Here is a 13,970-nt window from a genome sequence, read left to right on the forward strand (position 1 = left end):
ATTTTATTCCGAATTAACAATGAGGGGTTTTCCCCTCTGCCTTGGAGAAAAAATTTGCCTCCAAGTCAGATTTTTCCGCGGCCAGTGTAGTGAATTGAGATTTTCCGAATCATCGGGTACTCCTAGGAAACACATTAGTACAAGGGCATAATTTTTGTCCTGATACTATCCACTATTCAACCCCCCTCCCCGCCGAAAAAAGACGAAGAGTGTTCACGGACCACGGCTGTCTGCGGCTTGGTCATTCCACCTCTGCAACTTTGGACTATCAGATCGGCAGCATAGTACTGTTCGTTAAAAGTAAGAAAATGTGTGGTTTTTCATTTGATAGAGTATTTCATATTGCTTTTAATCGCGCCAATCCTACTGACGTCATTGTAATAATAATGACCTATGATAATTTCACTTGGGAAAACCACTAAGACGGTCTTTCTGAGGATGTAAAAAAAGCAGGTGGAGAGTAAGTGTCTGCCATTATAATGAAAACTCCCCAACCTGGTTGTGACTGATGGTAGGGAAGCTGGCCTACCATTACAATGAAAATTCCCTAACCCAGTCTTCATATGAGAAAAGACGTTTGGTGATTTTTCCGTCGCGTCTCTAGGGTAACGTTAATAGCTATGCAATATAATACAATCTTGCTCACAAGGTGTGAACTACCTAACCTAGAATTCTGTATACAATGTAGAATTCCGTAGCGAAGCAAGGGTACATCAGCTAGTATAATATAAACATAATTGGTTCAACTCGTTTGTGGTTATCGTCATTTGGCGTAAAATTCCGGCGTGAGATTTTTTCTGAAAAGTCAAATAGGGTACATCAGGTAAGTTAGACACGTGGGACTGAAGTACCGACACTGGAAAAATATTCTTCCCATTACAAGCTGACAATACGACCTGAAGTGAAATGAACATGAAGTAATAAAAGTACAATTCATGTAATGTCATAACAATGACATACCGGCAAAAAAATTGCCCAACACGAGAAGGGCCGGGCATCGAAGAAGCGACCCTGCTACATTACCCCAAACCGTTCACATTAAATCTTGTACGAGTGACATGTCCATCCATCCTTCTTAATGAATACGAACGCGGATCACTCGCGGAAATTTTGCTTTAGGCATTGTTTTTCGTGTTAGAACAATGTAAGGTGCAAGCTTTCTGACATCAGCTGTATTGCAGTACATCGTTGTCTTTTGCTTCTGGTAGCGCATACGTTAACAACTGTATATTCCATTCTTATCGATTGTTCGACTTTGTGGCATATGGAAGCTAATTGGCGTCTGACCTGTGGTTCCTTTAAGGGAGATAAAAAATTCCTTCACTTTACGCTTCTCAATCACAAAGTGATGAAAATGGTAGTCATTTCTTGGCATGATGATGTTCTTAGTCGAAGAGGAAGTTATTTCTCTTCATAAAATTAATCAAGCCTCGGCTAACCTTCAAATCCGAGACACTGATTCCATGTGCAGCAGCTATTTCTCATTCTTTAAAATACCGCCTTTCGTGAGAAATAGCTTATCCAACGTTGCATAACAAAATCATATATTTAAGCAGATCCTCCTCTACTTGCGGAAACTTGCTGCTATTTTGTCCGCGAAATGCTCTGCGAGAGTTCTTGGCCACTTGAAATGCACTTCGGTTACCGCGGTAGCGCAAGTTTCATTTGGGCATTAAATACTGGCTGCCCGCTGCCCTGTTCCCATATATTTCGGCATAACTGATCACCGCGAGTTTGTATGATGCAGTATTACTCTAATACTGTGGACTTAGAGGCGCGCGGCTGTGGGCTTGCATCCGGGAGATAGTAGGTTCGAATCCCACTATCGGCAGCCCTGAAAATGGTTTTCCGTGGTTTCCCATTTTCACACCAGGCAAATGCTGGGGCTGTACCTTAATTAAGGCCACGGCCGCTTCCTTCTAACTCCTAAGCCTTTCCTATCCCATCGTCGCCATAAGACCTATCTGTGTCGGTGCGACGTAAAGCCCCTAGAAAAAAAACAAAACAAAAAAAACCTGTGGACTGACAAACAATTTTGAGATCAAAGAATGTCCCGTACCTGAAACACTCCTAAAACTAGTGCAGTGGGATTTCCTGCTGGCTATTAACAACACATTGCCCTGTATTTGGAATGCCCGCTTTTGCAATAGGAAGCCTGCTACTTGAGTAGTTGACATCTTTATTTCGAAATGCATCCGGAGCTGCGTGATGGATGTTCGAAGTTGTGTGTGCGTCAAATACGTGAACATTTCTTTTTCTCCACTTTGGATCCAAACATATTGGGATGCGTAAATTATGCAAGGGCATTAATTATGCGAGAAAATACGGTAGTTTCTTTATCAGACGGTAAAATGAACGGAAATTTATAGGTATCTCTGAACACTTGGAGATAACGTTTGTCATATTTTTTGGCCGTAAAGAGAAAATAAAGTACCTGAAACTGTCACAGAGACAACCCCCTTAAAAACATTCAACTCATTAAAATTATGCACTTAAATATGCAAAACTATCACATACAAAACAATTCAATATGTTCCATACATTATTAACATACGACTTTGGCAGTGGGGGGAAGCATAGAAATGCAAGAAAAAAGTGGCCTACAACTCCGACGAAACTACGCACAGAAACGATGTTAACAACGTGCGAACAACAATAACAAACTCATTCTTTCATATCGATTAACTGAGTCAGTAGCGCGCGCCAGCCTGTCTTGCTTGCAGGACGATTGCCACCCCGAATCACCAGCTGTATAAAGCGCACACGCTGGTGTGGTGAGCGGGAAACACGATACACGAAGCCGCCGGATGAAACTCACGAAATAAAGCATCAAATAAATACGCTTGAAAATGAGGTTTCATAAATTACACAAGCACATAAGATTTATCCTATGGGAAGAGTACTGGCCGTACTAGAAGTTATATTGGCCAAAAATAAGAAGTAAAAATAAATCGGAAAATCGGGAGTTAAAAACCGGAAAGTTTCTGGGTAAATTGGAAGGGTTGGCAGGTATGTAAATATGTATAGTGGAGTCATATGTAACCGACTATAAATTTCTTTAATCATCAAGTTATAACTCCCCTCTTCTTTTGGGTGTCAACTCAGTTTTACTTCCAACTACACCTTCCTTTTTTGATTTACCCAATAGCATGTCTGCCCGACCAGCAGGGTTTGGCTTCAGAATTGGAATCCTGTGTCCAACAAACTTAGAGGGTGAGAGTTTGCCAGATGCTTCAGTGTGTCCTGGAACATAAAACAGAAGACATTTGGGCTTTCTATATAAATGGATCATAATATGTCACTCATCAAAGAGAAGCCAACATACTTATAGGTTTACATTTTTTCCAGCTTCTAAAATGTAGACTAGAGTTAATATAAATATTTTACTTTCTCCATACGAACTGTATCTAGTGGGTAGGAAACTCAATCTGAATTTTATGAAATCTCATTCTCTCATACCACATTTTGCAATTCAGAAAGTTTTTATAGGCAGTGAATAATCTAGACCTCAATTCCACTCTGCTAGTTACTTTCGTAGTAGGTAAATATCTACCCTTCTGTTATAATTAAATTGATCATTTGAGTCGCCCATTTCCAAAACCCCTTAAGTCTACACAAAGTAAATGTTTACTTTTGTAAATCATTCAATAAATGGCACCATGTTACTGGTTGTAAGATGTACTTGGCAGTACAATGGATGTTATTCCCATCCACATTCATCTTTGATTATGGCCACAGTTCCAGAACCTGTTAGTCCCTGGGTGCTGCAGGTCCAGAAAACATTATGTTTATAAGTGAATACAGGAGAAAAACTTGTTAAGTTCTGTACACAAAGGTGCTGTATTGACAGTACAGTCACAAATAATGTTATATCCAGATCTTTGATGAAGCATTAAATACTGCCAATTTATATCATTTCTATCACTGCTCTATGCATCTTGTTATGTTATTAAAAATGGGAACAGATGTATAGGTTTCTGACTGGAAAATGGCTGTCAAAGATATAGCAAATCCACCTTAATCCTGGCATTTTCAGTTCAAGCCTTATGAAAGGATAATTATCCAGAAGAAAAGTAGTACCGGCTCAGTAACTGTTCGAGGTGAGCAAAGATACAACTTCAATACTGGAGTAGCCCATATAAATTGAAAAAGGTGTACATTTAAAGAAAGAAAAAATGAAATTTGTTATAACCCTCCTGAATAATCACTGTGAGCCTGCATGGGAGAGTTACGACGATCTTTTCTTCTACAAGAACTTAATAGAACAACAAACAGGAATTGAACAGCCAGAAGAATATGATGTAGGAGATCTACCAGATCCCAATGATGAAATGATGGTAAACATCTATGAAAAATGAAACCCAATGATTCATTAAAAAGACTGAAAGAATTGGGTCATCAGTATCATCATGATCTGTTATTAATAATCACTTTGAGTGCCCTTCATGAAGAGTCCTAGTACTTTTTTTGTTTTGTTTTGGTAGTTGCTTTACGTCGCACCGACACAGATAGGTCTTATGGCGACAATAGGACAGGAAAGGCCTAGGAATGGGAAGGAAGCTGCCGTGGCCTTAATTAAGGTATAGCCCCTGCATTTGCCTGGTGTGAAAATGGGAAACCACGGAAAACCATCTTCAGGGTTGCCGACAGTGGGGTTCGTACCCACTACCTCCCAGATGCGAGCTTACAGCTGTGCGCTCCTAACCGCACAGCCAACTCGCCCGGTAGTCCTAGTACTAACAAATATTTTTTATGTATATTCATCTGTATTATTCTAGTGAAGGATTCTTATAACATGTGGTGATAGATTTGTATTAGTCAATATTAGTTATTAATAATAATGTCACTAATACGGTACCTTGAACAAAATGCCTTAATGTTTTATCCGTCTATGATTGCCATCTTGAATAGTCAGATACAGTTCAAAATCCCGTGAAGTCCTACCTACAGAACTAAACTCTGTTAAGTCCTGCTATCCACAAATGATCACATACTAATGGAAGGTAAACCGCTGCCTATCATAAATAATTTCAATTACCTAGGTGTAATACTACAAACGCAAGGGAACATCTTTACACGACATGTTAGGGAAAGAACAACATCCAGCACAAAACCCATGTGGGACATACTGTAGTTGGGAAACCTATCCGTACGAACTGCAATGAAAATATTCAGAACAAAAATAACCCCAATAATGACATATGGCATCCAGATAAATTGGGATCATATGACACAAAACAACCTTAGAGAAATAGAAAAGTTCAGTCTACTCTGTGTGTCACATCAAACCTATTTTGATCTGCTGGTTCAGCTCACTTTCTAGGATGGTATGGTTCTTGTTCTGCACTGCACACGTATGTGATAGATGCATGGCTTTGCAGCTACTGACCAAAAGTTTTTGTTTTGTTCAAACACATACATAGATTTTTTTTTTTTCATGCAAGTCTTACAGCTGTAGCGATGCTGAACAGTAGCGGCCTCACAGGGTTTCCCTGTGGTACACCATTTGTTTGCTCTATTGGTTGCGATTGGACTATACTGTCGTCTATTTGCAGGCTATTCATGTGGAGGATGTTCTTTATTATCCTGGTAAGGTAGTGCTCCTTTCCGATCATGTTTTTGAGCTTCCTGATTGAAGTACTTCTGTTTACTAGGTCACATGCCTTTGTGTAGTCGACAAACACAGTGTACAGCTTTGCCCTCGCCTGTCTCAGCGCGTCTTCTACAGAGGTTAGTAGGCAGTTCATGGCTTGCAGTGTGTTTCTTCCTTTCCGGAAACCGAATTGCTCTTCAGGGATCTTATTGTCAACTTATATGGTGAGTCTCCTAGTATCTTTATGAAGATCTTGAAGGTGGTGTTCTCTAAAGCAATATCTCAGTAGGAATTCGGGTTTCCAGTATTTCCCTTTCCTTTATATAGCACCTTCAAAGTTGATTTCCTCCAGTTTGACGGTATGCAGCCTTGAAGTAGGCATTCATTCATGAGTTCTGCCCATAGTTCTTTCAACAGTGGGGCTGCTTCTTCAGGTGCTCATAGTGAATATTGTCTGGTCCACATGCTTTCTTTTCTTTGTATCTGTTGATCTTGGTTAGGACTTCTATCTCGCTAAGTTTACAAAAGCAGTATTTTTTTTTACTCCACCTATTCAATACAATTAATTTCACAGTTGTGTGATTACATAAACACAGAAATTACCAAATTTAAGGGACATGTTTTGCCCTTCTTTTATTGGGCATCATCAGCCTTATTTAATCTTTAAACAAGCATTGGTCACAGGACATTATCACTTATCTATACACGGTGAAGCGAAATTCGCGCACCCGGGCGTTGCAGCGCGACTCCTCACATGCCAACAATAAAAAAATTCCACTCACAAAAGTTCGTCCTGCGAGTATATCAGGCAGAAAAAGGACATTGAAGAGTGGCAATCTGGCAACACTGTAACCACATGTATGGTAAGTACCTCTGTCAGCAAATATTACCCGTGCTGTACAGTTGGTGCAGTGGGTAGAGTTTTGGGTTAGCATGCAGGAGGTCGAGAGGTCGATTCTGGGTTGAAGCGTATGTTTTTTATTTCATAAATGTAGTCCAGGTGGTATGGTATCTGGCATCTTAATCGTCGACAGCGATTGAAGCGGGTCCTGTGGAAACCATTTGCACTTACATACTGATGATGATGATGATGATGATGCTTGTTGTTTAAAGGGGCCTAACATCGAAGGTCATCGGCCCCCACTTACATACTACGATCCTAGAAATGGATGAACAATCATTTTCATTGGTCATCTTTGAAAGACGCCCTTTCCACGTCGTGGGCGTGAATTATTTCCACCCTCCTCTAATGGTCTCATAGTTTAGTACCAACTATTATTCTTGCCTCGTTCAGGTCCATTACATTTCGTTAGGGCCTTACGGTACCAGTAGGCCTAGCAAAGTATTTGTTGTGTTCAGCGTTACAAAATGTTGTAAATGTAGGATACATGTGACCTCAGGTACGGTGTCTTACTGTATTACAGTACGTGATGTCAGAAGGAAATTAGCAAATAAAAAATGCGCCTCAACCCAGGATCGAGCCGTCGACTTCCTGCATGCCAATCCAAAACTCTACCCACTGCACCAACTGTACAGCACGGGTAATATTTGCTGATAGAGGTACTTACCGTACATGTGGTTACAGTGTTGCCAGATTGCCACTCTTCAATGTCCTTTTTCTGCCTGATATACTCGCAGGACGAACTTTTGTGAGGGATATTTTTTTATTGCTGGCATGTGAGGAGTTGCACTGCGACGCCCGAGTGCGCGAATTTCGCTTCACCCTGTATATATAAAAGAACATGACCTGACTGACTGACTGATTGTTGAGAGTTGTTACTTGTAAAATGTGATTCATCATCGCCGAACCAAAACTACTGGACATAGAGAAATGAAATTTTGAGGATACATTTATATTACAATGTAGGTGCTCGCTAAGGGAGGATTTTTGGATATTCCGTTGCTAAGGGGGTGAAAAGGGGGGTGAAATTTTAAAATGTGTGTATCTATATCTCAAAACTTTGAAAGTTTACATATATAAAAAAATGGTTTTTAGAATCTTCTTTAAAAATAAAGAAACACGTATTTTTTTTCGTTTTCAGAAAATCCCAATAGGAGGGGTGAAATGGAGTGAAAAAGTGGTTGAATGCCTTTAATGGCAATACTTATATCTCAGAAACTGAAGATATTACAGACCTGAAAACTGGTATATGGGATCTCCTTTAAAAATAAAGAAACATATATTTTTTTTGTTTTTGGAAAATCCAATTAATGGGGTTTAACAGGAGGGACAAATTGGGGTGAATTTTTAGAAAGACTGTATCTACAGTATATCTCAGAAACGTAAAATATTACAGATGTAAACATTGGTATTTGGATACTCCTGAAAATGTGAAGAAACAAAGGCGATTTGTTTCTGGAAAATCTACTTATGGGGAACTAAAAAGGGGGTGAAATTTTAAAATGAGATTTTCTACAGTATATCTTAAAAACTTAACATGTTACACAGGTGAAAAATGGTATTTTTTATCTCTATTAAAATAAAGAAAGTGTATGTTTTCTTTTCGGTAAAACCACTTGGGTGGGTGGGCGTGGGGGTAAAAGTGACTGAAAATGGTGTTTAATTATTTTAATTAGGATACTGATATCTCAAAACCTGAAGATGTTACAGACGTGAAATTTGGTATTTGGAATCTGCTTTTAAAGTAAAGAAACACGTATTCTCGGAAAATCCAATGAAGGGTGGAGGGTTGACATAATTGAAAAATTAATTGAATTAATTGTATGAGGATACTTACACCTAATAAAGACTAAAGTTGTTACAGACGTGAAAATTGGTATTTGGATCTCTTTAAAAACAAACAAAAACACGTTGGGGGGAGGGGGGGACACCTTGGGGGCGGGAGTGAAAAAGGAGTTGAATTCCTTTTATGAGGACACATATCTCAAAAATTGAAGATGCTAGAGTCGTGATAATTGGTATTTAGAAAATCCTTTACTATTAAAGAAACAAGTACTTATTGCCGTAAAATTCACTTAGGTGAGATTGTGAAATGAAGTGACAAAAGTTAATTATATTTTTGGGTTGCTTACATCTCAAAACTAAAGGTAACAGACGTTATTACGATCGCCGCATCTACAGCACATTTCCCTACCTTACATACTGCTGTTCGCCTCGAGCTCGTCCTCGCCGCATCACGCACTCCGCTCACCTGTGCTCTACAAGTGTGATTACGTCATCCTCGCTGCACTTCGCCGTTGCCTGTGTGCTGTGTATACACGTGACCTCATGTTTCTCGAACTCAATGGCTTGTAGCCTTCTCTACTTTTCTGGAATATTCTATTCCACTATATATTGCCCACTCCGCTTCTCCACATTTGAGTCGGGTTTTCATAGCGGAGTGGTGGAGTGCCAAAGTACTGTGCCTCTTGTAAATCATGTCTATTCCATCTGGACACTGTCTTCAAGCTATTTGGTGAGCAAGACTTATTGTAATTTATCTTTATTTGGACTTTATATTTTCATCCGGCCTCTTGCCAGTTCAAATTTTCTTCCGTCGAGTTGGTATGCTACATTTTAAAGCTCATAGACTGCATCACTATACGAACATGTGCTACGGACAATTATGAATTATTTATAATCATTTCAGATGTCTTCTTGGACCTATGTAAAAAAAAAAAATTAATAAATGGTAAATTTTAGAATAACCCAGTGAAGAAAATCCTTTCCCTGCCCTAATCCTTATGTCACTTCCCTTCCCCCTTTCTTTTGTCCTTCTTTTCTCTCTGATCTTTATTCCTGCTGTCCTATTTTGTTTTTATATTTTTAGTATGTTGGTAAATTATTTATTAGGCTTTCTCCTTATGCATTTTTGGATATTCAGTTTGTAAATGTGGCACACTTTTCGGATTTTTCTCTACTCTGGTATATTCATCTTTCACCATTTGTTATAAATTTATCTTCGATTTTATTTATCTTGTTGTTATGTTTTATTGTTAAATATATATTCTATTCACATCGTTATCTTTCTGGTCTTCCTATTGGCCTAGCTCCTTCTCACTGTGCGTTTCCTTGGTTTAAATCATTCATTATTATTATTATTATTATTATTATTATTATTATTCACATTATCTATTTCACTACTATACTTTGGTATACTGGCCTCTCACCACTGGGTTTGGTGGTTCAAATCCCTTTCACTCCATGTGAGGTTTGTGCTGGACAAAGCGGAGGTGGGACAATTTTTTCTCCTGTTACTCCGGTTTTCCCTGTCATCATTCATTCCAGCAACACTCTCCAATATCATTTCATTTCTACGGTACTGCTAATATCTTATTATATTCCGCTCTACGAACTTCAGATTACCTATCACTATTGTATAATAGTACACCACCCACTATAGTATGATAGCAGAGGTCCTTCCTCACTACAACGTGAACATTGGTATTTGGAATCTCCTTTAAACATAAAGAAACACGCCTTATTTTTCTGGGGATGTGGGGTAAATCTAACTGCGGTGGGATGAAAAAGGAGTTGAGAAGAATTGATTTTACTGTTCATAATGCACTTATTAGGAGCCTCCGTGGCTCAGGTGGCAGTGCACTGGCCTCTCACCACTGGGTTCGGTGGTTCAAATCCCTTTCACTCCATGTGAGGTTTGTGCTGGACAAAGCGGAGGTGGGACAATTTTTTCTCCTGTTACTCCGGTTTTCCCTGTCATCATTCATTCCAGCAACACTCTCCAATATCATTTCATTTCATTTAATTTCATTTGTCATTCATTAATCATTGCCCCAGAGGAGTGCGACAGGCTTCGGCAGCCCAGCATAATTCCCATCCTCGCCACTAGATGGGGGCTTCATTCATTCCATTCTTGACCCGGTCGAATGACTGGAAACAGGCTGTGGATTTTCAATGTACTTATTCTGATCATAAACCGATCATTTTTAATCTTTCCTGGGTTCCTTTTAAAGAGCCATCTTTTTCTTTGGAGAACGTTCTTAGATTAGTCTACAGTAGATTCTCCTGGCATATAAATAAACATTTAAACACATTTGAAATAAACGATAGGAATGACATTGATGGTGCAATTGTTCACCTCTATAATAAGGTCAATAATGCACTGAAGTGGTGCTAGTCACATAGTCAGCAATGACAATGGCAGCAGATGAAATTTACCGCCAAGTAGCGGTCTTGCATCTTCCTGTGGGATCCTGAACAACAACAATAATAATAATAATAATAATAATAATAATAATAATAATAATAATAATGTTTTTGACTGTCCCCAAAATGTGCGGACCGTGCCGGAAACGGGTCCTGGCTGGGCAATGACTACGATTGCAGTCCGGCCGCGGGTTCAGTACCCCCCAGGCACCCAAGACGACACCACGCCGAAACTCCTCAAAGATTTGATCCATATTAAAAATGCTCATAGGAAAAGATGGCAAAGATTTAGGGCCCCTACGGACCGGGTTGAATACCTAGACCTAGACCGGGAAGCATGAAATCGATTGCTGGAAAGAAATATTGAAAAATTGGAGGAACTTTGCTGTAATCTCTCAGAAATTGAGCCAGATTACGAATTTTAGCGTATTCTCTCAGAAAACGAGTTAGATCGCAAATTTTGGCGGATCATATATAAAACGTTAAGCATTCAATTATAAATTCCATTATAATACCATAGCGAAGCATGGGTATCTTGCTAGTAACTTATAAAAATTGAGCTGTGATTTCTTAAAAGTTATGACACTGTGGAATAGTTGTTATAAAATGAAAATGAATTGTCGTATGGCTTTTAGTGACGGGATATCCCAGGACGGGTTCGACTCGCTAGATGCAAGTCTTTCTATTTACACACGTAGGCGACCTGCATGTCATGATGAGGATGAAATGATGATGAAGACAACACATACACCCAGCCCCCGTGCCACTGGAATTAACCAATTAAGGTTAAAATCCCGACCCGGCTGGGAATCGAACCCAGGACTCTCCGAACCGAAGGCCACAACACTGACCGTTCAGCCAATGAGTCGGAAGTTGTTATAAAATAAAGATGTTGAGACATAACATACATAACACATGCTAAAATCACTTTAAACAATTTAAAATGTTTATCTAAAAGGAAGAAAAGAATATTGGGTCATATTAATTCTATAAACAACACATGTCCGACACTGAAGTGGATCCTCTTCGTAAGAAATTTGAACATACTCATCGCTTGGGAGTCAAGCATCGAACCCAAGTCTTCAATAGACAAGAATGGTATGACAATACACAAAAGCTAAGGTTGAATTCTGTTTTTTTTTTTTTTTTTTTAATGAAAAACACAGGAGCTAAAAAATATTGGGCAGGAAAAAGGCGAACGATTTAAAATTATCTTATTACGTTGATTAATAAAAAATTATCGAAAGATAACTAATGCAAGAAGACATTGGTATGCTGGTTGAAGTCGCTGCTGAGACGAGTATATCACAGTATTTGACAGGTTTGTTTGACAGTCTCATGAAAGTGCGGTCCCTCTAGGAGATGTAGAACACCGTAGAAAAGAATGTGGTTATATCATTTGCCGTAAACTATGTCCGTCTTAATATATCAGCAGCCTTAGTCTGTCTGTCATTTCTACGGTGTTCTACATCTCCTAGAGCAGGGATGGCGAACCTTTTCCTGCTAGTGTGCCATTTTAAGTCTGGTTTATTGTTCTGAACTGTTTACCATGCCACTTGTTATTTTCCTTTAAGGGCTGGCTACCCCGCCCCCCACTTCCTTTCCTAATTCCCAATTATGCTCCATAATACGTTATTAATATATTCATTCATTTATTTATTGATATATTTATTATATCTTGAAAATACATTTTATAGCATATTCCGTGGTCGTATTTTGCAAATTTATCAAAAATACGCAAGTTTTGAGGATAATAAGCTCCCATTGTAACACACTTCGTCACTGAATATTATTAGATATAAGAATTTAAAAAATACTGATATTGCCAATGGACTGTAAGTGAAATGTCATTCTCAAATTTAATCTTGTTGCTGAATCTTAATAGCCATGTCATTTATGTTAGGTTCATAACATGTTGTCTTCACCAACACACAAGAAGCACTTAGGTCTGAAACAAGACTGTTTATAACTGTTGACTTCACAAAGTTCATTGTAGAAAATAGCTGCTCGCAGGCGTACGATGACCCAAACAAAGTAAGTAGCGCTGTAGCAAGTCTCTTCATGGCCAAAAAATTTTGTGGAAGGCTGTTCCACTGTCCAAGTATTAAGTTCTCTGGCTTCTGAAGAGAGTATTCACCATCAACAGCACATTCAATTTTCACCAATGCTTCACCAAGCTGTACGAATTTGTTCACCCATGTACTGCTTTCCTGAAAGTCAATCAACTCCATTTCTAAATGATCAATAAAAATTTTACCTTAATGTCACTCATGAACAGGTCAAGACAGATGCAGACAAAATGAGACTTACGATAGATGTGATCAACAATAGAAAGGAGTTCAGAAGCCGAATTGACTTCAGGATTATTATTTATAAGTTTCATATTCCGTATTGATTGGATTCAATGTAATAGACAAGAAAAATGTTCCACCAATCAATACATTTATTGTGAATTAATTATTGCACTAGTACCGGTTTCGGCCTATCTTGGCCATCATCAGCTAGCACACAAATTTACAGTCATTAGACAAAATTACAAAGCAGTTACGTAAGAGCATCCGGATGTCTAATGAAAAATGGAAGTGAAATATATTGCAGTATGTTGCGTTAAAACATCTCTGATTGAAAGTGGTGATGGTTGGAATAAACTAGAACCTATTGATTGAGCATGGACATGAGTACATAAACACATTAAGATATATATGCCACATCATAAGACACTAAAAAATATAGCACATTAAACACATTAAAACATGGTATATTTTAAAAAACGTCTATCACCACTTTCAATCAGAGATGTTTTAACGCAACATACTGCAATATATTTCACTTCCATTTTTCATTAGACATCTGGATGCTGTTACGTAACAGCTTTGTAATTTTGTCTAATGACTGTAAATTTGTGTGCTAGCTGATGATGGCCAAGATAGGCCGAAACCGGTACTAGTGCAATAATTAATTCACAATAAATGTATTGATCGGTGGAACATTTTTCTTGTCTATTACATTGACTTCAGGATATCGGAAGAGAAACCACCAAAATACGAAATGTTTTCTACAAATGTCAAAATTGGGAAAATCTCTTGGAAACTATTCATTTTGAATTTTGTGAGACGTCGACATACTTCTTACAAATACTTTTTGTTTCTTCAAAAGTTAATTGATCTGAAAAATTTGACATCAATTCAATTTGTACATTAAGTGAAGGAAATTACTTAAATGTGTCTGTTTCAAAATCCCTGACGAATTCTTCAAGTTTTTTCCGGAATG

The 13,970-nt window shown here is 38.5% G+C and overlaps 1 protein-coding gene across 1 annotated transcript in view; it reads right to left on the reverse strand.

Moving 5' to 3' along the window:
- Window positions 1–2,918: 2,918 nt before the first annotated feature.
- The window catches only part of LOC136863112 (uncharacterized), a 414,667-nt gene continuing 403,615 nt past the window's right edge, over window positions 2,919–13,970 (reverse strand). The window contains exon 13 of the mRNA XM_068225861.1: window positions 2,919–3,243. Within this exon, the coding sequence (XP_068081962.1) occupies window positions 3,071–3,243 (173 nt within the window). The 3' untranslated portion in view covers window positions 2,919–3,070. The remainder of the gene's footprint in view (window positions 3,244–13,970) is intronic.

The sequence above is a fragment of the Anabrus simplex genome, chromosome 2, assembly GCF_040414725.1.
Source record: "Anabrus simplex isolate iqAnaSimp1 chromosome 2, ASM4041472v1, whole genome shotgun sequence".
Taxonomy (NCBI): domain Eukaryota; kingdom Metazoa; phylum Arthropoda; class Insecta; order Orthoptera; family Tettigoniidae; genus Anabrus; species Anabrus simplex.